The sequence below is a fragment of the Channa argus genome, chromosome 15 (genome assembly GCF_033026475.1).
Source record: "Channa argus isolate prfri chromosome 15, Channa argus male v1.0, whole genome shotgun sequence".
NCBI lineage: Eukaryota > Metazoa > Chordata > Actinopteri > Anabantiformes > Channidae > Channa > Channa argus.
Genome location: NC_090211.1, coordinates 14,030,560 through 14,056,724, shown reverse-complemented (window position 1 = coordinate 14,056,724; position 26,165 = coordinate 14,030,560). Strand labels below are relative to the sequence as shown.

The following is a 26,165-nucleotide window of genomic DNA, read 5'->3' as shown; positions in this document are numbered from 1 at the left end:
ATAAGCGTAATGACTACATATAATGTACTGTAAAGGACATGCAGAACATTTTACTACACTATAATTGTTTTTCATATTATGAAATTTCACAAAACATCAACTTCATCAGGTGATGCAATTGTCAATTGTCTCCATCATTTATGGTCCCTGATGATTTTGTTGAGTTTTTTCTTAATCTTTTCTTCCTAAAGAGAAAATATAGATATTTTCTCTGTGAACACTTGCGGACCTGATTTTTCAGTTTATGACAATATTATCAGGTCGGCTAACATTATCTGCTGTAGCTCTGATGTCAGGAACAGAAATACTTACTACTAGTGTTGTTTGGCTGAGCAGAGAAAGTCAAGCACAAAACACCACGGCCCACTAAAATACAGATAAAGGTGGAACTCACCTCAGTGACTGTAGATGTGGCTCTGCACCCTTCTATTAAGCGCTGGGGGTTTTACTGAGCTTCAGTCTACCTCACTGCAGCGTGGGCTGTAAGGAACGCTCTGAGCTAAACCATACACGGCGTTAAAGGGTGAGCCTGGGAGCCTGAGGTGAGGGAAACAAAACTAGATGCCAACTCACTGCACACACAGACAAATGTAACAAACAAAATCAGCAGAAATATGCAAAAAGACAGCTGATTGTGAGCATTTCCAGCACCTTTTAAGACATATTTTGTCTTAAAATCATCAGAAGAATTGAAAAAAAAAAAAAAAAACACAGGTTGGAAAAAGTTTTATTTGAATTTGACAATAAAAACTTATGCAGGGAGAACTTATAGGGCAGCTAACATGTGGGTTAGGTTTAATAACTTAAGTAATATAGAAATTAAACACCTTCACTCATACAGTTAGTAAACTTTATTGAGAACAAGGTTATTAAAGCTAACTAAAATGTTCACAAAAATCATTAAGACTAAATTCAGTATAAAGATTAAAATCAAAATGAAAGCATATGTCTTCCTTCAAAGCTAACTAAAAACTAGATAGAAATGACAAAACAGATAAATGATGTAAAATCTAAAATGCATTTATGCTCATTCCCACATTTGGGTGTTTAACTGAAGTTAGTAACTGCAGTGAACAGGCTGGGTGAGTAAGGTAAGGATACATGGTTTTTAAAATAATTTTAGAAATATCATAAAAAATTCATAAATGCACTGCCATAAAACAACAAATACTGTGGTGCTTCTTTCCTAATAAACCTTTGCTAAACTCAGAAAATAGAATCATTGTACTGTAAATATATTCATCAAGGAGAAAAAACTGTTATATCTCTAAATGTGAAGATTCGTAGTCATCCACATCATCGTTATCCCAAAAGTTGCTGTTCAGACAAGATGTTTTACCTTTTATTCAAAAAGCCTTATTAGACACTTTTGGACAGGAGGAACATTATGGTGGCTCTTGGAGTTGTTGTTTTATTAAGTGTTTATATATTTTTTCATGTGAGAAAGTCTCCATTCAGATTAAGAAGATATTGGTAGTCTTTCCAAATTTATAAATTCAATTTCAATTTGTTATGATGACTGCACAAAACTAAATATGCCTGCCACAATAGTTAGAACTGCTGAAGCGTTTCAGATCAAAACTCTAAACATATAAAATCTTCTACATGCAAAACATATAAAACCAAAAAGTGACTGAGACTAAATCCACAGGTCTTGTGCTCTGCAGAGATGGTCTGTGGCAAATCAGGATTCTGCTGGTTCTCTGCGCTGAACAAACCTGTAATGTCAACAAGACATTGTGACCAGTCAAAATCAGAATCCAACATTTTCAATTCTTAATTTAAAACATGACATTAACTAAATATTTCTGTGTACGTGCTCGGGATCAGTACAATTAGAAACACTGTCTCATAACTGAGGTGTTTTGAAAAGATCTTGACCATATTCAACATGTGTTTTACCCCATCATTGACATTTATTCGTCTGGCTTCAGTTCTTTGTAGTACTGCTTCACCAGTTCAAGCTTTTTAGAAAAAACTAAAGAAAAAAATGAAGCTTATTTTTTAAAATACATTCATTACCAGTTACTGAAGTTTATTGATTTATTTATTTTGAGAATATAATTTACAATATTTTCAGTGATTTATGTATATAAATGCTTTCATTGTGATATTGTATGTTTTCTACACCTGGGACTGGGTAACCATCTGTCTTGAGTGAAATCTCCAATGCTTGGTTCAGGGTCTTCTCCAGTGTCTCCAGGATTTTCTCCTGTTTCAGCATCAAAATAAACTTAATGACTACATGTGCTGTCATGTGAACGACCTGCAGCATTTCCCTACACTTTAATTGTATCTCATATTATGAAATTTCACAAACCATCAACTTCATCAGGTGGTTCAACATAACATCTTTAGCCTTCTCAAACATTACGTTCTTCAAATCATGTACGTGCAGCTCAATAGTGTCCCTCATGTTCTTCAGCTTGTCTGGTCCTCTAAATTCTACTGCTTCTATAATAATAAATAAAAACTGTATAATGTTATCACAACTACATTTACTTAACAATTATGATGATTGTACTGAAAGTGTGACATGTTATAGTGACAGCTTGTATATGTCAGGGTTTTCTTTAGTACTTTTATAGCACTCTTGCATGGTTTCCTCAATTGTCTCAATCAGACTCGTGTAGATTTTTTTCTTACGGTCCCGGATGATTTTGTTGAGTTTTGTCTTAATCTTTTCTTCCTAGAGAGAAAACAGTGTAGATCAACATATTTTACATGAATTAAGGTTCATATTTTCTCTGTCAACACTTGCTGACCTGATTTTTCAGTTTATGACAATATCAACAGTTGTGTGACAATGAACATGTTTGTACTCCTCTCATCTACCTCTGTCTGCAGAAATGTCAGCTGCAGTTCAAGATGTTTGTACTTTTCAATCAGCTTTTCTGTGTTAAGTGAAAACATACTGATGACTCCATTGAATGGTCCACATTTTCCTTCATTTCTGAAATGTTAACAAGTTGAGATGTTTCATGTTTTATAGGCAGCACTGACAGTGAAATAACTTGTAAATATCATTTTCCATAACAGTACATTCAGGCAGTTATACAGTAATGTTTATGTTCTCAATACTCTATAAAATGGACCAACATAGGGCTGTTTGTCCTGAATAAGTAATTTCTTACGGGAAGGTCTTCCTGAATTCCTCATCAATGCTTTCAGTCAGGCATGAAGATAATGTCAGGTTGAGGTTTAGTGGTTTCCCTTTTTTACGTTTGTAGACACCTCCATTCTCAACCACACATGTCAGTATTTTGTGATAACCGCGACCTGATTTTCTTATCTGAGACAAAAACAACATTTTAAACAACATCTTTATAACATTTAAGATATATTTATATTAGGTGGAATTTTAGTTTTAATGTTATTGTTATTTAAATACATACAGGATGTAAGATGGGTTTCATATTTGCGTCACATGAAGTTTTAGATTTGTCAACCCCCTCATTAAGGCATTTTTCAAAAGCAGAGTAAGTTTCTTCCATTGATTCTCTCACTTTCTTAAGTTCTTGTCTTATTTTTTCTTCAAGGTCTGTTGATGCATCTTTTTTGTTGCCAGGCTGAAATCAATAACAAAACTTTCAGCATTAAAAGTAAAAACACAACTTGAGGGGTTTTCTTTCATACTTACATACATACTATGAAATTACTTTATTCCTGAGTATGAACATCCAAGGAGCTAGTGCTGAGTGTCTCACTCAGGGACACACCTGGTGTATGGGCTGGGATTTGATCCCGCTTTGCACTCCAGCCTGACAAATGCCCTTAGAATTATTATAAAGTAGGTACGATTTTACAAGTTTGCTTTGTTGTGTGTTCAATTCAGTGACTATGTGAATCAAATCCTTTAATGCAATAAATGAGTTTGACTCAGGGTCCAACCTAACACAGCCAGCAAATGAACACCACTTTGGTCCTGGTAGGTTTGTCTCAATACTGTGCTTGCTAGTGTAGTCAGCACAGTACAGTAGCTGTAGTAATTACAAATGTAGTATTATGTGGAATATTTCAGGTAGAATAACTTAACTATAGCAGGTTTCTTGCCATTTCAGATTATCACTCGCACTGTAGGCTACTTCTATTTAAGGGAACACCTTTATATGTCTATCAAAATTTAGTCCATATTTAATTACATTTAATCAGCTGTTTAAAACTGATATAATATTAATATGACAGATGTTTTGCACTGTCCATAAACTTTACTGATGCCGATGAGTCTTTAAATGAATATAGTAACATGACTACTACATTGGGGTTGTGCTTTTTCATTTGAAATGACACAATGTTCTGTTTTGATGTATCTGTCCACTGATCTGTCCTCTGTGAGAGCAGCAGGCCTGCTGTTTGTGTTTCATTGTCCTGCGTGGCACAAAGAGTGGGTGACGAATCCAAATTTACACAGTGTTAATGAGATCCAGAGCTCCTAAAGTGAAGATGTAATGTTCTACAAGCAAGCATTCCTAGTATTTATACAACACACTGACAGCAGGGCCCAGTTTTAGTGCGTCAATGCTATTTCAGAGTTTGATTAGAGATACAGTGTATAAAGTTGTGATGTTTATGATGCATTTTGTCATCAATATTATTAGATCATGATGTTTTAGGGCAGCTTTGTTTATGAATATAGGTGAAACACTGCAGCAATTATGAAGAAACCAATATACTTACTTATATATACTTAACACAAATTTAGTCAGTTATATGAGATTTCTATGTTTTAGTGTTTACATTGTTTGCTATGAATGCTACTTTTACAAATATCAATGACAATCAAGAGAAAGAAAAACAAATATTACTTGATCTTACCACTTCTGTACTCCTGGCCCCCTGAATCAGAGAGAGAATCCCATGAGCTCTAGAAACATAGTTTAATGTCTCTGAGTGACAGTCATTGAGATTTTGCAGAAACTCCTGAAGTTTGGGTATTTCTGTAAAAATAAATGCAGTTTGTACTTTAGTCTACCTACAATACATACTTAAATATCATGATCTGATAGTCATCCCCGTCAAAGTGTTGTTAAAGTTGTAAAGGTAAACAAATCACAGTGTGTATTTGAAAGGTTTTCTCTTGTATGGAGACTCCACTTACCTGTGTCATCTGGATTGAGACGTTTTGGTTTTAGAAACTCTTTGGAGCTCACTGTGAAGACTCTGAAACAGTCATCACTGAAATGTTTCTGAAAAAGGAGGTTAGATTTGAACTAAAACCTCCAGTTGTAAATCAATTTAACAATTTTCTGTTGGTCTATACTGTACAACTCACCTTAATCCTGTTTAGATTGTTGAACTGTTTGCTCACTTCTTCCTTGGCTTTCATGTTTCTTTTAAATAAGAGAGCACGAGCAGTTGCTGGACTACAAGACAGAACATAGAGAAAGCACAATGGTTTCTGCAAAGGTTTTAGGCACTTTTACAGTAATTCTTTAAAAACACACCAGCATGTCTCATTAATGCCAAAGACATTACCCTAAATGCACCACCAGTCATAGAACTAGCAATAGCAATAGGAAAATAATCTATGCCCCCATCCTACAGACAGACAGAAGACAGTGTGGAAGTGTACATGTCAATCTGCGCACTTATGGCAAAGGGTGGTCACACCAAATATAGATTTGATTTAAGTGCTGCAATTCAATAAAGTAATTAACAAGGACATCAAAAGGTATTATTTTGAAAGAATCCTCAGTCTAATGTTAGAGATCGACTCCAAGGAGCTGTACATCAGTTCTGCTGAAACTGATGATAGCATTGATAAAGGGCCAAACTAGAATAAATGACTTCCAATTGTTCCTATTAGAACTTACAATTTGCATGCATCTATTGTTTACAACCAACACAGTACATGTGTCTCACATCTCTGCCTATTGTTATTTGAAATTTAGCTGAACCTGTTCACTTTCCCCAGGTGTCCTATTAACAAAGTGTGCAGGACATATAATGAAGGGGGTTTTGCAGTTGTGGAAACTGTGTTTGCAGGAGGATGCACAGTGTCATACTTGAAATAACAGAAAAAAGTGCAACTTGGGCTAATATTAAGGTAACATGAGCCCTAAGCCATCACACACATCTGGGTCTAATTGTAATGTTTTTCTATGTAATTTTTGCATCTCAAAACACTTACTCATCATCTGAATCTTCAATAAGATCAGACTTGGTGCATATAAAGTGGATGTGTTGACACTCGCCACCGTTTCCCATGAGGCTACTGGCACTTTCCAAGATCTCCCAGGGTTCTCTCTCTGCTGCTGCTCGATTAATTTCAGTAACAATCCACACAGTGGAGCAATTTCCAACAATCTGAATGGGCATAACAGTAAGTTTATTAAAAATTAGTTATAATTAATGACGTGTGATAACACAGTTTTACAGTTTTCAGGTAAATATACAGTAACAATACACGATGAACAGCAGTGCATGTTAATAAATTACCCCTTTCCACATTGTATCTCTGCTCTTGTTACGGTCCCCATTTCCAGGAAGGTCCACAAGTGTGACATGCTGGAGAAGACTATTACAAGGCACTCTGACAGTCACACACTTGACTAGTGGCCAATACCACCTCCTTACTTCTGCCTCTTTTGAGTCACTTCTTGTGTATTTCACAAATTTTGCCGATAATTCCTTGGCCTGCAAATTAAATGCAAGTACAACACAAGACACTGTAATTTTATAGTGTTGATCCTTGGTGAACAGTACATGTCTTGCTGGCCTGCAAGGAAGAAATGCTGGAAACTGAGATAAAATTATTACTGTTTATATTTAATTTAATATTTTAGTTACTTAGCAATAATTTTGTTTGATAAAATTGACCTTTTGTCTGTGTCAAAGCCCGTTGCCTTGAAGAAATTACTATGAATGTTCGATAGAATGTAATCTGTCAAACCGTGCACAACTGCGACAAGTTGTCATTTTATATCTGAACTTTAGTTTTACATTTCTGAAGTTACCGATAAACTAAACCAAACTGCAACAGCTACATCAAAATGAATAATTACACATGTCAGAATGTTTGCTGTTGATGATACATGTGTTTAGTCTAACTTACTGATTCACATGTCAAAATCTTCCTCCTGTAACAGAGAAACTCTGGAATTTCTCTGAAATATTTGATGTCCATGAGGTTTTCAGGGGATTTGTTTTTCCACTCCTCTCCATACACTGCTGATAGCTTTTCAACAGTGTCACAATAATCCTCATCTCTTTCCTCATCTGCTTTATCCCCAAGAATATGATACAAGTACCACAACTCATCTTTCCACTCCTAAAAATGAAAAGAAAATTTATCTTCAACTTTTTTGCATTTAAAGTGTGAATGTAAAGTAAATCAGCATAAGTTGATCAACTATAGCATAACTTTTCATCTAGTCTAAAGTAAATATAAACATATTCAGGTTATTTTACCTCTTTTGTAATGAACTCAATCTCTGCCTCATACTTTAGGTTGAGCATATTTGCCTCCACTTTAATCATGACTGTGGTACAGGCACTGATACTTCCAGATGGCAGAAGGTCCTTCTCTTCAATGATGGCATTTATCAAAAAGCTCTTTCCAGCCCCAGTTTTACCAAAGACGCCAACGAGCTCTCTCTTGTCTGTGTCCAAATCACTTATTGTACTCCTGTGGCAAAAAGAATTTAAATATTGAGTCTACCCTAAATATATTTGTGAGTATTTACAAAACAATCTATCTTTACAAACGGAATCAGATTTCCTTCTGTCCTCCAGCAGCTGCAACTATTAGTTAATACATTTTGCACTGTTTATGCAACACATACCTCAGTTTTTGCACCCACTGGAGACTGCAGTTCTGCACATTGTGAGGAAAATCAGTGATGTGCACTAACATTGTTCAATATTGCAATGGCGACTTGCATTAAACAAGCAAATATGAAAGTGTACACACTTTCACTGCTGGGCAGGTACAGCTGATAGAGGGAGAGGGCTGGTTCACAGCTGCTGTCTCAGGCAGACAGTGCAGAACCTGCTCAGTTATAAGATACTATGTGGCAAATTAGGCTGAATGGTTAAGAGTACATTCAGTCACCTTTGTGGTATTGTATTCATAGTAGTTATTATTTAGTTAACTTATATAGTGGATGGGAGGCTGTGGATAAAGGTGACATTACTTGTTTACTACAAGTTTATGCTTGTTCAACTGGTGTTTTAATAAAGTACTTGTTTTACACAAACTTTTATTGTGCATATAGTAACAGGTTTCTAGACGTCAAATGTATTTAATAAAAGTAACTGTATTTATATAGGGTTCATTCACAACTAAATCCTTTCAAGGCAGTTTACATAATAAAATAAAGACTACAAGTAAGACTCTTCAAATTTAAATAGAAAGCCCAACAAATTTCCCCTGACATAGCACTAACCAACTTTACAAGTTGGTTAAAGCAGATCTGGCCAAACCAGCAGAAGGGAAAATACATGACCTGAAACCATGTGATTGGGTTGTAGTAAAGACTTTAGTAGGAAGCATTGAAGGTAGAGAAAGTGGGCAAGACAATATCAAGTACAAAGTTGAGTTGTACTGAAGAGTAAGGTCAATGACAGTGTAGACTGGGGCAAACTGTGAACTGTGTAGACTTAAAATAACTCAGTACAGTATTTTGTATTGTTTGTATTAGACTAATTTAGCTCACTGATAAGTGTAAGATTTGAAACCATTCCCTGGTCAGGAGTGGATCCAAACCTATGTATGGATGATAGAAAACATAACACTTACTTGAGGAAAGCATTGAGCTTTGTTTCATCTTCAAGATGGAGTCTCTCATATGTGCATTTCATGATGGTTTTCACATCAGACAGTATGATTTGCTCTGTCAGAGTAAAAATAAAGAACTACTCAGCAGGGACCATAACCACTAAATTAAATAAATTGGGTTTAAATTTTAATCTAGAAACTGTATTTGTATCTGTTATACCTTTGTGTGGTCTTGATATAGAGGCTCGTTGTTGTTTCCTTGGTGGTGACTGGATGTTGCTGCACTCACCCAGATGGTCCAACTTTCTTTTTCCTTATTTTTTTAAAATAAAAAAGCACCTTCTGTGATAGAAATTGCATGTGCCTTCCATATCTTACATAATCACTAACACTAAATACATGCAATTAATATAATATTGTATCTCACCTTTATCACCTATGTCACTGGTGGATGGCAAAACCTGGGGATGAACATGCATATTTGAGTATTAAGACAAAGTGCGATCACATTATATTTACCTTGGTTTTGTCATTTAACTCACAGCTTTACATTTCCTATACAGCCTTCTACTTTTCATGTTTTTATATAAAAAGGGGAGGTGGAGACCATAAAAGCGTTTATCCTTAAATATATGCACACAAATAAATAGTGCTATTGTTACAAGCCTGTGAAATTCATTATCATCGTTACCTGAGCAGAATCAGCTGTTTCTTCATGCCGCTGTTGACGCTGCAGAATAAATTAATCTGTGTAAAACTGTAAACTTTTGAGCAATCATTGAAAACATAAAAGTGTTGAAGGTATCAAAATTCCAGTAAATGGCATTGTCAATAATAAGACATGATATTCTGTCATGTATGTCATGCCCTTGTACATATAATACCATGTACTGTATAAACATTAAAATACAGAACTTGTGCACATCTGGTGCAGAACATTACCTTTAAAGCCTTCAGTCTCTTCTTAAATTTTGCCCTCGGCCCCACTATTGGGATCAAATCATTGATTTCTTGACCCTCAAGACATTCAAAGCTTTCTTTGTCAATGCCTTGATCTGAAATCAAAACAATATTGAGTTAAAAAAATCTTACTAAAGTAAGTTATAATTTGAAATGGATCTTTATAAGAATATAAACAGATATGCAGAGCTGATCATTTTAATACAGTGCTATTAGTACTTTATGTGCAGAATTTATACAGATTTTTGTATTTTATTTGTTTATCTTGATCTGAGTAGTAATTGTTTGTTATTTTACTTAAGAATAAAGTCAAATATTGTTATGTTTAGTAGATGTTTTAGATTTTTCAGTAGATCACATCTCACTTGTCTAACATCAGTGGCTGCCAAAGAAGCATAACAATACTTTACCTTTAAATTTTACTATCCAGTCAGTGAGACCCCATTCAGTTAATTTGTTGCAAACAAAATCATCCATGTCCGAAAACAGCAACTGAGTGATGAAAAAAAAAAACATTTTAATCAATATCTACTCAATGATTTTTATTTGACATTTCACTTCACTAGAAATATACCAAAACAAATTTACAGTAATGTTCAACAAGTAATCAAATAACTTAATAATGCCCCATCCAAGCATTTTTACTACATGGTATTCTCTTTAAATCAGTATCTATTGCAGGCATTGTGTGGTTATATCACATACAGACGTGGACAAAATCATTAGCAGCTTTTCACAAAAAAGAACCTATATTATTATATATATATATATTTCCTAAAATAACTTGAAATTGTGAAACTTGAAATTGTGTCCTGTCCTGTGTTATCTTCTGTTGTCTGTCTGTACTGTTTTTATCTGCACTGTTTGCACTAGGTTGCACTTGATGCACTTTACATAGCTTGTGTTGTTCTGTAGCACCATGGTTCTGGAGGAACATTATCTCGTTTCTACTGTGTACTGTGTACCACTCGTACTGTGTACGATGGTACACAGTGGTCGATGCCACAGACAGTCAATGCCAAATATATAAAGCAATATGAACTATAGCTATAATACAATAAGTTGTAATCTAATAAATATGGGTCAATTTAATTTGGCTATATGTCGAAGTGTCTCTGGGCAAGACTATGAACCCCTAACAGACCATTCCCCTCCCCAGCTGTGCAGTGCCGGTCCAAGCCCAGTAGAAATTGGGGAGGGTTGCGTCAGGAAGGGCATCTGGCGTAAAAACTGCCAAATCTACATGCGGACAATGTTCCTCTGTGGCGACCCTGAACTCACGAGATAAGCCAAAAGGACAAAAAAATAAATAAAAAATATATATATCATTTGCTCTATTATTTAAAATAATCAGTAGAGTAAACATTTTAAAGCAAATTCAGATTTAAATTCTTAGATCTTTTTTTCTCATCATGTTTTGTCAGTTTCAAGTAATTTCAGAGAAATTTCATTTTTTTCCCTAAATAAGGATACTAACAGTTTCATCCACATCTGTATTTGAATGAATCACATACGTATTCAGCATGCAGTCCTTTGGGAAAGAATACACAAATGCAGTCTTTATAATGTCAAAGTGATTGCTTTCTTTTTTCACATTTATGTCCCTGTTGTCTGCTGTAGACCCAGTCTTAATAAAAGTGTAAAACCTCCTTAGAATGTTGTTTTTCTCCTGCAAATGTGCTTAATTTAAGCATTTGTAATTTGCTTTGTGGTTTTTATTTTTATACCTTCCTGTAAGACGGATGTGTTTTATTTTGAAAGGACAGCCAACACATAACAATAACGAAACTTAACAACGGTAGAAGACGGTAAAAGGTAACAAACGGAAATAAAACAAGACTAAAGACATTAAAGAGACGGTAACAGATATTATAATTTTGTGTTTAGCTCCAGTTAAAAGTGGTAACAAGGTTGGTTTTATATAATTTTGTAAGACATTTACATTTCTGTGTTGATTAAGTTGCTAATTTGTCTTTATGTTAGCTTATCGTAAATCTACGTCGTATTTAACGGTCCAATATGGTTTTAATTTATTGTTTTGTCTGTGTTTAATTTGTATAGCTCTCAAGTTGGTTTGATGAAAAGGATAGGGAAAATTAAGTAAAGTTATCACCACCAGTAAGGCTTCAAATTGCTGACTGGACTACAAAGGGAGTTAGGAATTAAGCATAAATGAAGAGGATTATTTTTTGGAATATTATGTAACTGTTAAGTCTTTCAAACGTGAAAGCATCAGTAACTAAAGTTATACCACCAATACTTTGTTCTACACTAAAATCTTTTAGTCACAAAAGAAAAATGAAAGGTAACACTATACAGAGTGGATTGAAAATATATCAATTTAAAAGGAAAGAACTTACATTCTCTTTGTTCCTCTTCAACTAACAAACCAATGCTCTGTTGTGCGCAATGCACTTTGAGATCCTTCTTTTATGCTGTCCCACCCCTCAACAAAGTTACCTCCTCTCTGCACAAAAAGCAAGTTTAGAATTTGAGATTCATTTGTACACTGTTACTAATATAGGCAGTAGAAATTTAGTAATGATACGGTAACATAAAGATGGTTATGACCATGAAAAATGCAGAAACAATCTGGCAATGAGTGAATGCATATTGAATGCATATGAATATTATGGGGGAAGCAGTAAACAAGTAACAGATGAGGAGGAGTGTGGTCAGAAAAAGTGGAGAATCTGAAAAAAGACAGAGGACATCATGTTGAGAGGAAGGAAGCATGAGTCTGTCAAAATGTCATATATTGTATATACAGAGGCACTTCTGCCAATAGGCAGGCTAGGCAGCTGTTCGGGGGCCAGCCCCGTAGGGGGCGTTTAAGGGCTGACAAAAGTTAAACTATGTACAGAACTGACCTTGTGCAAAGTTTGCAATGACACTACCAGTTGGACACATCTCTAAGAGGGCCTGACGGTCACTCCCTTGCAAGTAGCACATGAGTCAGTGTAAACCAACAGGTCAAATGAAACAAGGAAACCCAGCTGGTGAAAATGAAGGATAACAAAAATATAGATATAGCATATACAAACTCGATTCCAAAAAAGTTGGCTCTGTACAAATTGTGAATAAAAAAGGAATGCAATAATTTACAAATCTCATAAACTTTTATTTTATTCAAAATAGAATATAGATAACATATCTAATGTTGAAAGTGAGACATTTTGAAATGCCTTGCCAAATAGTGGCTCATTTTGGATTTTATGAGAGCTACACATTCCAAAAAAGGTGGGACAGGTAGCAATAAGAGGCCGAAAAAGTTAAATATGCATATAAGGAACTGCTGGAGGACCAATTTGCACCTTATTAGGTCAATTGGCAACATGACTGGGAATAAAAAGAGCCCCTCAGAGTGGCAGTGTCTCTTAGAAGTCAAGATGGGCAATGCTGTGGCGAAAAATAGTGGAGCAATATCAGAAACGAGTTTCTCAGAGAAAAATTGCAAAGAGTTTGAAGTTATCATCATCAACAGTGCATAATATCATCCAAAGATTCCAAGAATCTGGAACAATCTCTGTGCGTAAGGGTGAAGTCAGGAAAACCATATTGGACGCCCGTGATCTTCGGGCCCTTAGACGGCAATGCATCACAAGCACGAATGCTACTGTAATGGAAATCACAACATGGGCTCAGGAATACTTCCAGAAAACATTGTCGGTGAACACAATCCACCGTGCCATTTGCCGTTGCCGGCTAAAACTCTATAGGTCAAAAAAGAAGCCATATCCAAACGTTATCCAGAAGCAAGGTGTTTTCTCTGGGCCAAGGCTCATTTAAAATGGACTGTGGAAAAGTGGCAAACTGTTCTGTGGTCAGACGAATAAGAATTTGAAGTTCTTTTTGGAAAACTGGGACGCCATGTCAAGTTGTTAACCCAAGTTGTTATCAGCGCTCAGTTCAGAAGCCTGCATCTCTGGTGGCATGGGGTTTCATGAGTGCATGTGGCATGGGCAGTTTAGACATCTGGAAAGGCACCATTAATGCTGAAAGGTATATCTAAGTTCTAGAACAACATATGCTCCCATCCAAATGCCGTCAATTTCATGGAAGACCTTGCATTTTCCAATATGACAATGCCAGACCACATACTGCATCAATTACAACATCATGGCTGCGTAGAAGAAGGATCCGGGTATTGAAATGGCCAGCCTGCAGTCCAGATCTTTCACCCACAGAAAACATTTGGCGCATCATAAAGAGGAAGATGCAACAAAGGAGACCTAAGACAGTCGAGCAATTAGAAGCCTGTATTAGACAAGAATGGGACAACATTCCTATTTCTAAACTTGAGCAACTTGTCTCCTTAGTCCCCAGACGTTAGCACTGTTATAAAAAGAAGAGGGGATGCCACACAGTGGTAAACATGGCCTTGTCCCAACTTTTTTGAGATGTGTTGATGCCATGAAAATTTAAATTAACTTATTTTTCCCTTAAAAAGATACATTTTCTCAGTTTAAACATTTTGATATGTCATCTATGTTTTATTCTGAATAAAATATAAGTTTATGAGATTTGTAAATTATTGCATATTGCATACAAGTATATAATAGAAATTATAATAAAAATTATATAATATAAATTATTGCATATTGCATATAAAATAATGGTATATTAAATTGTAGTAGGACCCATAAGGAGGAGATGGCAAAGGGAAGTTTGAAGTATGAGAAAAGTGGATTTATTACCAAAAATACAAATCCCTCCTTAAGGAGGGCAGGAATAATACATGAAGTGATAACAAAATAAAGTAAAACAGAACATGAACCAAAACACTCTGGAGGGAAAAGATAAACTAAGTAACTGTGTCGGTCGGGGAAGCACGGGAACTAACTCAGAAACTAAGGGGAAGCAGACACGAACAAACTGAGTATAAAGCACTGGCAGACTGAAGGGAAAAAAAGAATACTTAAACATAAATCCAGGGCCAAACAAGCTGGATAACAAACGCCAAAACCTAAACACTGAACTAAACAAAGCAAACCTCAGACCAAAATGTGAGTCCAAACACAAGGATCAGGTAAGGGATGGAAGGGGAATGTCCAAAAGCATAGAATACAACAGGAATGTTCTCAGAGGAGGAAGGCGAGATGATCTGGCAGCGAATGGTGGGGAGAGCTGGGTATAAATACAAGGGGCCACAGGTGGAAACAATCAGGGTCAACAAGAAGCTAAGAAACTAAATGGGAAGTGGTGAAGAGGGATTAACAAAATAAAAGCCAGGAGCAGGAAGTAATTCTAAAAAAAACTAGAGCCAAAAAACGGCAACTGCGACAAAAATAAGTCTGCGGTGGAGGTAAGATCAGATGTGCATGTAAACACCTTTTACCGATGACCCAAGAAAGCTGGTTTCTCTAAGTAACCTGTTTGTGTTGTAAATGCAGTCACTGTGGGTTGAAAATGTAAAAAAAAAAAAAAACATAGAAAGAACAAAAAACAGGTTGAAAAATAATTCTTGGCGAAGGGAGGAGCTCTTTGAAAACAGCCAGATGTCTAGACTCACCCCGACATTGGACTGAGTGCTGTGGTCAGCCAGGTGCCTCTGTAGCCACGCCCAAAACTGAAAGACTTAAGGAGTTTTTACTCCCAGACCATCTGGATCCTAAGTTCTCGAATTACCTAAAAAACTGCAAATTAATATTAAATTTTACTTGGGTACGCAAATGATGTGTTATGGCATACATTACTGTTAAACCCCTGTCTAGATTGTTGGAGCCCAACATAGAAATTGACCAAGACTTGATTGCAAACTTTACAGTCAAGTGAACAATTATTTACTACAAAATAAGTAAAAAGACGACAATAAAATTAAGCAATAAAACTGAGGGCAAATCAGTTCTAAAAACAAACAAACAAACAAATGCATATTCATAAAATCAATTTAAATTCTAGGATTGGATCATCACAACTACCCTGTAACTGTGTACAGGTCATGCACAGGTATGATTTCAAGGCTTGTTTCACAATTTGCATAATTAATTAAAACATTATGTAGATACACATTATCCAGGTAGATATCCAGGTAATTTTTATCTACTGTAGGAAGAAATTGGACCTTGAGAAAAAAAAAAAAGAATAGCATCAGGAAATAAGGTCGAGTGGTTAGAGGTAGCAATCAGCCTCAGTTAAAAGTCAGGTGGAGGACTAACTGATCTTCGTCCGAGGTCAGATGCATATCCCTTCAGTGCATGGTAGTACTGCTTTATCAGCTCAAACTCTTTTGAAAAATCTAAAAGAAAAAAGCAAACAACATAAAGCTTATTCAGTTCATTCCTAATTTTTGACATTTGCTGGTTTGAAATTGAAATATATCAGCAAATTGCTCAGTGATCAATAAAAATTATTTTGTTATTCTATCTTTTTTATACCTGGGACTGAGTAACCCTCTGTCTTGAGAGACAGCTTGATTGCTTCATTCAGGGTGTCCGCCAGTTTCTTCAGGATTTCCTCCTATTTCATCATCAAAATCATTCATCATCATCTCATATTTGGCTGATAAAAAGCCCAATGGCTACATATGCTTTCATGTAAATGACATGCAGCATATTTTATTACACTGTAATTGTAATTCATACTATGAACTTTCACAAACCATCAACTCCATCAGGTGGTGCAACATAACTTCTTTAGCCTTCTCAAACATGACGTTCTTCACCTCACGTACATACACCTCAATAGTGTCCCTCATGTTTTTCAGCATCTCTGTTCCTGTAAATTTTGCTGCTTCTATAATAATAAAGTAAAATATTAAAAAAATATTTAAAAAGATTTTTAAAAAATTACTTAACAATATTTATAGGAACATGACATGTTATAGTGACGGCTTGTATATGTCAGGGTTTTTTTTAGTACTTTGATAGCACTCTTGCATGGTTTCCTCAATTGTCTCGATCAGACTCATGTAGATTTCTTTCTTGCGCTCCCGGATGATTTTGTTAAGATTTGTTTTCATTGTTTCTTGCTTAGAGAGAGAAAACAAAGAGTAGATCAACATAAACATAACTTTTACATGAATTAAGGATCATATTTTCTCTGTCAACACTGGCTGACGTGATTTTTCAGTTTACGATATCAACAGTTGTGTCATAATGAACATGTTTGTACTCCTCTCATCTACCTCTGTCTGCAGAAATGTCAGCTGCAGTTCAAGATGTTTGTACTTTTCAATTAGCTTCTCTGTGTTAAGTGAAAACATACTGATGACTCCATTGAATGGTCCACATTTTCCTTCATTTCTGAAATGTTAACAAGTTGAGATGTTTAATGTTTTATAGGCAGCACTGACAGTGAAATAACTTGTAAATATCATTTTCCATAACAGTACATTCAGGCAGTTATACAGTAATGTTTATGTTCTCAATACTCTATTAAATGGACCAACATAGGGCTGTGTGTCCTGAATAAGTAATTTCTTACGGGAAGGTCTTCCTGAATTCCTCATCAATGCTTTCGGTCAGGCATGAAGATAACGTCAGATTGAAGTTTATTTGTTTCCCTTTTTTCGGTTTGTAGACACCTCCATTCTCGACCACACATGTCAGTGTTCTGTGAAAACCACGACCTGATTTTGTCTGAGACAAAAAAGACAAAAAATATCTTTATTACATTTAAGATATAATTATAGTGCAAATTTAGTTTTAAGTTTAATGTTATTAAAATACATACATGTAAGATGTTGTTTATATTTGCTTCACATGAAGTTTTAGATTTTTCAACCCCCTCATTAAGACATTTTTCAAAAGCAGAGTAAGACTCTTCCATGGATTTTCTCACTTTCTCAAGTCTCAGCACTATTTTTTCTTCAAGGTCTGTGCACACCTCTCTTTTGTTGCTGGGCTGAAATCAAAAACAAAACATTTAGCATTTAAAGCAGTAAAAATACAAACACTAATTGACTGGATTTGTGCTCATGTACATGAGCAGGCACCACCAGACAAAAGACCTTAGAATTATTATAAAGTAGGTACAATTTTACATGTTTACTTTTTTGTGTGTGTTTAACAATTCATTGGCTCTGTGAATAAAATCCTTCAATACAATAAATTAGCTTGTTTTGAGACAAACCTACCAGGACGTAAGTTTGTCTCAATCCTGTGTTTACCAGTACAATCAGTACAGTACAGTAACTGTAGTAATTACAGATAATAGTAATAGTAGTAATATATTTACATTTATTTCAAGTTGACTTTAGCTGGTTTCTTGACATTTCCAGTTTACCACCTGCACTGTAGCCTACGAAGGAAAGATCTTTATATCTCTGTCCTTCTGCAGCCTGACTGCCTTGATAAACTGCTGCTGCCACCAAATAACTAATTTGTTAATTCAATGGTTAATAAACTTCAAAATTAGTGCACTAGTGCTAATCAGAACTGAAATATTATGAATAATATTGTTTTGCACTGTCTACAAACTTTACTGATGCTAATGATGACAATGTGCTCGTCATTTTTCATTTGAATCACCACTTTTGTCTGTTTGTCTGTTTCACTTCTTGAGTGGGTTTTTAACACTTTTTGAGTGGGTTCTCTTTCATACTTAAATTTTATATTCCTAAATATGATCACATTTAATTACTGCACTTATTTACCCCAGTGTTTCCCTTAGGATATTTTTAAGCAGCGGTGCTGTTGTGCTCATGTCCATGAGCAGACACCATCAGATAAATGCCCTTAGAATTTTTTATTATTATTATTATTATTGTTATATTCTCACTAAACATAAATGTTCTTTCTTAACGAAATTAGTTATGAATATTACTTTTACAAATATCAATCTAGACAAACAAAAACAAATATTACCACTTCTGTAATCCTGGCCCATTGGATCACAGAGAGAATCTCATAAGCTCCAGACACATAGTTTAATGTCTTTGAGTAACTGTCATTGAGATTTTGCAAAAATTCCTGAAGTTTGGGTATTTCTGTAAATACACATTAGCAGTTAGTATTTTAGTTTATTACAATACATATATGTATTGTAGGATATTCAGATATACTTGAATATGATGATCCAATTAGTCATCACTCAAAGTGTGATTAAATTTGTAAAGGTAAAGAAATCAAAGTGTGTATTTGAAATGTTTTCTCTTGTATGGAGACTCCACTTACCTGTGTCATCTGGATTTAGACGTTTTGGTTTTAGAAACTCTTTGGAGCTCACTGTGAAGACTCTGAAACAGTCATCGCTGAAATGTTTCTAAAAACGTGGTTAAATTTTTAGGTAAACCTACAGTTGTAAACCATTTTGACATTCAAATTTCTGTGGGTCTATACTGTACAACTCACCGTAGTTCTGTTGCGATTGTTGAACTGTTTGTTCACTTCCTCCTTGGCTTTCATGTTTGTTTTAAAGATGAGCGTACGAGCAGCTGCTGGACTACAAGACAGAACATAGAGAAAGCACAAACTTATTTTACTGTACTTAGTTGTGTTTTAAAATTAAAAGCAGTCATTGAGGAATTTCCTTAAAAACCTAGTTTTCATTAGCTACTTAACATAAGAATGATTTTAATCACTTTATTTATTTTTGCTCTATACTGAAAACCTTTGTGTTTGAAATCAAAAGACAAATATGAGACAATAAATTATTTCAGCTTTTATTTCCATTTATTTACATCTGGATCTGATACGTAACTTAGATACCAGGTTTTGTTTGAACCCATTCATTTTTCTGTTAGCAAAGGAATTGGAACAGAGTCTTAAAATAGATTAAAGTGAATAACCCTTCACTTGCAATCAGTTTGGTTACTTCTTTCTTTAAACTGGCGGACAAAATGTTTCTGTAGACTTTTGAATTCTTTTTGCTGCTGCCATCATGTGTTACATCTTCAATAAAGATTAATGATCCCATCCCAGAAAAATCCATGCAAGCCTAAAACATGACATTACCTTCACTGTCCACAGCAAAAATGAAGGAACTGACCTCACTGTTCTAATACTTTTGTAGGGGAGTGTAGGTGTTTCATTAATACCAAATATTATAGTCATAGAACCATCTTCAGCAACAAGTGCAAAATCAGAACAGATAGAAGTAAAAGTAATGTAAGTTCACCAAAGTGTTTGAAACAACCTACCTGCCAAACTCCTTAAAAACTGTACAAAAAGTGTATACAGATTAGCATTTAGGTCCTCTGCTTCTACACAAATGCATGCACTTGCTTTTACACCCCACACAGTACATGTGTCTCACATCTCCACCTTTTGTTATTTGAAATATAGCCAAAACTGTTCACTTTCCCCAGGTGTCTTATTAAGAAAGTGTGTAAGACATATGAGGAAGGGGGTTTTGCAGTTGTGGAAATGTGTTTGCAGGAGGATACACAGTGTCATACTTGAAATAACAGAAAAAAGTGCAACTTGGGCTAATATTAAGGTAACATGAGCCCTCAGCCATCACACACATCTGTGTCTATTTTAAATGTTTTTCTATGTGATTTTTGCATCTGAAAACACTTACTCATCATCTGAATCTGCAACAAGATCAGACTTGGTGCAGATAAAGTGGATGTGTTGACACTCGCCACCGTTTCCCATGAGGCTACTGGCACTTTCCAGGATCTTCCAGGATTCTTTGTCTGATGCTGCTCGATTCATTTCAGTCACAACCCACACAGTAGAGCAACTTTCAACAATCTGAATGGGCATAACAGTAAGTTTATTAAAGATTATTTCTAATCAATAATGTGCGATAACACAGTTTTAAAGTTTTTCAGGTAAAAATACAGTAAAAATACACAATAAACAGCAGTGCATGTTAATAAATTACCCCTTTCCACATTGTATCTCTGCTCTTGTTACGGTCCCCATTTCCAGGAAGGTCCACAAGTGTGACATGCTGGAGAAGACTATTACAAGGCACTCTGACAGTCACACACTTGACTAGTGGCCAATACCACCTCCTTCCTTCTGCCTCTTTTGAGTCACTTCCTGTGTATTTGGCAAGTTTAGCAGATAGTTCCTTGGCCTGCAATAAACAAGAAAAATAAGGACAATACAAGGCACTGTGATTTACATGTACATTCAAATGTTTTTCAAAATAAGTGTTAATCCTTGGTGGACAGCAAAGGTCTAACTAGCCTATAGTGTAAGCTAATGCTGGCAACTGAGATAAAAAAAAAAAAATACTTATATTATATTTGAACTAATAAGCTTTGACCTTTAATACAAGACCAGAAACTTTGTCTGCGTCTGTGTGTATGTCCATGTTTAGGACGTTTCTAAGACCTGTTCCAATACAATGTAATCTGTCAAAGCTGTTACAGTGCTCAAAAGCAACATTTTACATCACCTTTAATTTTACCTATATTACTGTTGTGTTAAATGAAATTGCAATGGCTGCAATGCATTTAAACCTGAGTAATTCCAAATTCATATCATCTGTGAGAATGTTTGCTGTTGATGATACATGTGTTTAGTCTTACTTACTGATTCACATGTCAAAATCTTCCTCCTGTAGCAGAGAAATTCTGGAATTTTTCTGAAATATTTGTTGTCCATGAGGTTTTCAGGGGATTTGTTTTTCCACTCCTCTCCATACACTGCTGATAGCCTTTCAACAGTGTCATAACAATCCTCATATCTTTCCTCATCTGCTTTATCCCCAAGAATATGAAAAAAGTACCACAACTCATCTTTCCACTCCTAAAAATGAAACCAACACTGTTTTAATATAAACAAGCAACAGGAACTGCACCATAACTTTTAAACTTGTTTCAAGTAATCATAAACATATTCATTTCATTTTACCTCTTTTGTAATGAACTCAATCTCTGCCTCATACTTTAGGTTGAGCATATTTGCCTCCACTTTAATCATCACTGTGGTACAGGCACTGATACTTCCAGATGGAAGAAGATCCTTCTCTCCAATGATGGCATTTATCAAAGAGCTCTTTCCAGCCCCAGTTTTACCAAAGACACCAACAAACTCTCTCTTGTTTGTCTCTAAGTCACTGATTTTACTCCTGTGGTAAAAAGAGTTTAAATATTGAGTATTTTGGACATATTTGTTACAGATCAGTACAACCCTTCCTCTCCCATTTTACTCCCATTTGTTTGTTACAGCAGCTCCTGTTCATAGTGCCAATTCCATGGCTAGGATGCTGACCGTATGGTCGGTAGGCGGCCACTCTACCAACTGAGCCATTGCTGCCCCCTGCCCCGTTATTCTGTAATCTAAGTTCCTGTATCATGATTCAGACTTTACAGAGGCTGCGAAAATAGGGGCGTAGAGGCCTCAGCATATTTGCATATAAATACTGACTTTCAGACCTCCCAGAAAACATGATTTCTATTTCAGCTGGAAAATTAGATTTAGGAGACCATTAAAATTGTTAAAAGGAATATAATGTGAGCTTTAACACTTACTTGAGGAAAGCGTTGAACATTGTCTCGTCTCCATGGTGTAGTTTCTCATAGGTGTTTCTCATGATGTTTTTCACATAAGACAGTATGGATTCTTTAGTCAAAGTGAATAAAGAGGATTATTCAGTAGAACCATGGACCAGTGTAATAATTATCCAGCATTCTGTATATTTTGCTGCTGTACCTGTGTTTGATCCAGGTGTAGAGCCACACCATTTCTTTGTTGGTGACTGGATGTTTGTACACTCCTCCTGAGAGTCCAACTTTCTCTTTCCTTATTAGATTTATTAAAAAATATAGTATTCTTTGAAATAAGTTCCACGTGCCTTTGATATTTCACATACTTTTTTACAAAACATACATGTAATTGATACAACACTGGGTATCTCACCTTTATCCCCTATGTAAATGGTGGATGGCAAAACCTGAGGAATGAACATGCACATGTGAGTCTGAAGACAGAATTTGATTACATTATATTTTCCTTGGCTTTGTCCTTAAATACACAGTTTTTACAATTCATAACAATATACCTTTTATATTTTTATGAAAAAAAAATCATTGGGCGGGTTGAGACCATAAAGGGGTTTATTCTTCAGTCAAGGATGAATTTGTCTAAATATATTTTATTACCTAACATATTGTGCATAAACAGAGGTTCCTTTCTTTAAAACAATCCAGACATGTGCAAACTAGACTTGACTGTGGGGGTGTAGACATTTATTTGCCAAACAGGACTTTGATAGGTCTTGCACTGTGTGTTTTGGATTCCTACATACCTTTCAACTAAGGTTCCAAGCACACCTTTCCTAGTTTTCCACTTCTTTAAAGAGTTTGTCAATCTCCCTCCTATTTCTGGACTAATTTAACGCAACTGGTGCCCCTTACAGTATCAAGCATTAAGTGTTGACAGTCTTTTTAAGATGCACTTTTGCACTGATCTAATTTTCCTAATTTTACCATAACTTTACTTTTATACACAGCTTCACCATTTTTGTTAGTTCTGACAATAAAAGAACATTTCCAGCTGATTGTTCTTGAAATAAATAGTTTGTGTTACTTTTTTTGACATATGAATGTAAGGGGATTCTAACTTTTTCACAACTTTAAAAGTGTTCAAAATTATTGTCAAAGTTACTTTTTGTGATTTGTGGGACCTGAACAGCTTTTCTAAAAATAAATTGGGCTGCATGTTGCAATGTTTATACGTTTGAAATTGGAAGGTTGCACAGAATGTTTGAAAAGGAGATTAATAAATTGTTGCAATGGCAACATCTCAAATTCCTGGAGGGACTGTCTGTGACACCAAATACTATACATTACTTGTGCACAGTGTCTTTATTGTTGGGACATTACCTCTAAAGCCTTCAGTCTCTTCCTAAATTTGGCCCTTGGTCCCACTTTTGCGATCAACTGATCGATATCTTGATCTTTAAGACATTCAAAACTTTCCTTGTCAATGCCTTGATCTGCAAACAAAACAATAATAAGTTAATAACTCATACAAAAATATATGCATTTTACTTTTTAATCTTGATCATAGTGTTATGACTAGTGTTATAACTTATGCTGAGATTTATTCATCACAAAAATTAAATATTATTCTATTATTATAGTATAAAGCATAGGTTTTTATGTTTAGTAGAGGTTTTACATGTCTCAATGTTGGTAGATCACATCAATATTATAACATCTGTGCCCATCCAAAGAAACATGAAAATACTTTACATTTAAATCTTTCTATCCAATCGCTGAGGTCCCATTCAGTTAATTTGTTACAAACAAAATCATCCATGTCCAAATACAGCAACTATATGGAGAACAAAAAATAATTATTTATATGCAAATGTAATTATTCTCTCTAAATCAGTATCTAATGAAAGCACTTGAAATTGACAAAAGTAAGAAATGGAAAAACATTTTAAGAAATAAAAATCTTTGTATTTGGTTTTTAATTGAACCAAATATTTTAAATAATACAACAAAGGTCAAACAAAACAGCAATATGCCTACCATTCTCCAGTTTAAAAACAGTGATGTTCAAAAGAAAACTATGTAATTTTGTTATTTTGGGTAAAAAAAAAAAAAATCATATGATCATACCAACAGTTTCATCCACATCTTTATTGAATCAATAAAACTCTTACACAACAGCCAGAAATATTGAGGGAAACAAGGATTTGGCAGGACAGAGATTTTTTATGAAATCATTTTATGAAACTGGATAAGCAGGATGCAAACCTAAGACGCATACCTCGCTGGCTTCACATCCAAGACGGAATGAATCCAAGTAACATATATCAAACAAAAACTTAAGAAACTCAACACACGTTAGCAAGCATTTAGATCTAATTAATTTAGCGTATCAGCAGAATATAACTGTTAGTAAATGTACTTACCTTTTCTCTCTTCCTCTTCAACTAACAAACCACTCCTCTGTTGCGCAGTGTACTTTGAGTTTTTTCTTTTATGCTGTCCCACCCCTCAACAAAGTTACTTCCTCTCTGCACAAAAAACAAGTTCAGCAAGATCCAAATGTGGAAAACATTACAGAAACAAAGACAAATGTGTGGTGACCTTGAAATCACGGTATAAGCTGTGAGGACAAAAAAAAAAAAAAAAACTAATTTGATGAGTTACGCATTTGTGTTGTAATACATTGTTATGACCTGAGTTATTATGTGTGTTATTATTGTTATGTTGCGTTTTTCTCCCCCTCCTCTGTGTTTTGTGTGAGTGTGTTTTGTGTGGGTGTGTGTGAGGGGGGTTAAGCCACAGGTGGTCGTCACGCATTGGGCCTTTTGAACTGATTGTCGCCACCTGATTGGACAGGATGGAGCGTATTCCTCCATATACACCAGGATGTCAGCAGCCCCAGCCGGTCCACCGTTGCCACTCCCAACTAACCCAGCATTCTGTTTGGACTCGACTTTGTTTTTTCTATAAATAATTATAAATATAACTCAATGTACATATTGAGCACCAGGTAGCCACAATAGGAGTGAGAAGCCCTTTTATTTTACTAATTTTCCTGTTTTGGGTAAGGAGTTCAGGTTAGACAACCTTTCATTTGTGTTTGTATTTGTTTGGTTTGCTTAGGTAAGACAGTGATGGTGCTAGAGTTTTTGTTTGTTGTTTCGGGCACTGCTCACATCCAAAGCAAATAAAATTGTTACTGGTTAGTCTGGTTAGTCACTTAGTCTGGTTTTTGCTTGGGAATGGAAAAAGTGGTGGAGCACATCACGTTATGTCTCGTTTCCCCTAGACCAGGGGCATAACGACAGTAACATACAAGAATTAACATAAAATAATGTACAGCAGTGTAAATTCGACAGTGTAATAAAGTAAGTGTATAAAAGTAAGTCTTTGAAGATATGTAAAGTAAGTGGATAATTTCTACTAATAGCCAAACTACTTTAAAATTTACACTCAACATCATAAAATTTAAATAAAGATAAAGTTTACCACACCCAGTTGTCACAGGTTGGGTATTATCATTTAAGTTCTTATCATTCAAGTGAAGACACAGCTAAAGGAGGTTTTAATGTTAAGAGGGTTTTATTGTAGGGATTAGTAGGGTGAAAACAGCTGAAATTTGCTCCACAAGAAGGACAGGAAATTAGACACAGAAAAGGCAAAAGACTAAACCCGAACTGTAAAGAAGATAAACTGCAACTGTGCCAGGAAAACAGGGAAACAAGATACATTAAACCAGAATGGGTGTTCAAACAAAACAAACAAGAAGAATCTGGACAAAAACTAAAGAGTGTGCACACACAGGGATCGGACAAAACAGAGGAACGGAGGAGAGGGGAAAAAAACCGAGACACTAGTGCAAAGGTAAACGACCAGGGAAAAACAGGCTAACTGAACATAAAACGGAGGCTGACGGAGGCTGGCAGAACAGAGGAACAGAAGTCAAATACTGGAACATGATACAGAGGCTTGCTGACCAGGAGCATGTACCAACAAACTGGGAGGGAACTGACAGGGCTGATGATGAGTGACAAAGTGACTGATGAGGTTCAAAGACAGTAAGTAGGGCTGATGGGTTACAAAATAATAGCTGGAAACAGGAAGTGAAGGTGGGGAAACAGGGACAAACTAAACAGGAAA

General features: G+C 35.4%; 2 protein-coding genes across 7 annotated transcripts; both read right to left on the bottom strand.

Moving 5' to 3' along the window:
• Nucleotides 1-711: 711 nt before the first annotated feature.
• On the bottom strand, nucleotides 712-15,329 carry LOC137099326 (nuclear GTPase SLIP-GC-like). 5 transcript variants are annotated; one of them, XM_067476029.1, is made up of 23 exons: nucleotides 15,192-15,329; nucleotides 12,040-12,146; nucleotides 10,090-10,171; nucleotides 9,662-9,774; nucleotides 9,411-9,449; nucleotides 9,147-9,180; nucleotides 8,940-9,032; nucleotides 8,741-8,834; nucleotides 7,411-7,627; nucleotides 7,055-7,270; nucleotides 6,439-6,636; nucleotides 6,131-6,306; nucleotides 5,273-5,363; nucleotides 5,099-5,186; nucleotides 4,816-4,937; nucleotides 3,396-3,569; nucleotides 3,135-3,292; nucleotides 2,836-2,953; nucleotides 2,581-2,689; nucleotides 2,321-2,454; nucleotides 2,131-2,212; nucleotides 1,903-1,978; nucleotides 1,579-1,718 (listed from the first exon to the last, which is right to left on the bottom strand). In XM_067476029.1, exons 3-22 carry the CDS (start codon nucleotides 10,154-10,156, stop codon nucleotides 1,917-1,919), a joined length of 2,385 nt encoding a protein of 794 aa, XP_067332130.1. In that variant the 5' UTR covers nucleotides 10,157-10,171; nucleotides 12,040-12,146; nucleotides 15,192-15,329; the 3' UTR covers nucleotides 1,579-1,718; nucleotides 1,903-1,916. The 5 variants fall into 5 exon arrangements, 4 of the variants coding, with proteins under 4 accessions (XP_067332128.1, XP_067332129.1, XP_067332130.1 ...); XM_067476027.1 differs by lacking the exon at nucleotides 1,903-1,978 and having other exon boundaries at nucleotides 712-1,718; XM_067476028.1 differs by lacking the exons at nucleotides 1,903-1,978; nucleotides 12,040-12,146 and having other exon boundaries at nucleotides 712-1,718; nucleotides 15,192-15,301.
• On the bottom strand, nucleotides 14,347-24,550 carry LOC137099328 (nuclear GTPase SLIP-GC-like). 2 transcript variants are annotated; one of them, XM_067476033.1, is made up of 21 exons: nucleotides 24,449-24,550; nucleotides 23,778-23,859; nucleotides 23,406-23,518; nucleotides 22,441-22,474; nucleotides 22,234-22,323; nucleotides 22,053-22,143; nucleotides 21,433-21,649; nucleotides 21,112-21,327; nucleotides 20,453-20,650; nucleotides 20,144-20,319; nucleotides 18,973-19,063; nucleotides 18,796-18,883; nucleotides 18,487-18,608; nucleotides 17,354-17,524; nucleotides 17,105-17,259; nucleotides 16,806-16,923; nucleotides 16,541-16,649; nucleotides 16,281-16,414; nucleotides 16,057-16,138; nucleotides 15,838-15,917; nucleotides 14,347-15,315 (listed from the first exon to the last, which is right to left on the bottom strand). In XM_067476033.1, exons 2-21 carry the CDS (start codon nucleotides 23,842-23,844, stop codon nucleotides 15,304-15,306), a joined length of 2,364 nt encoding a protein of 787 aa, XP_067332134.1. In that variant the 5' UTR covers nucleotides 23,845-23,859; nucleotides 24,449-24,550; the 3' UTR covers nucleotides 14,347-15,303. The 2 variants fall into 2 exon arrangements, with proteins under 2 accessions (XP_067332134.1, XP_067332132.1); XM_067476031.1 differs by having other exon boundaries at nucleotides 14,347-15,917.
• Between the last annotated feature and the right edge of the window lie 1,615 nt (nucleotides 24,551-26,165).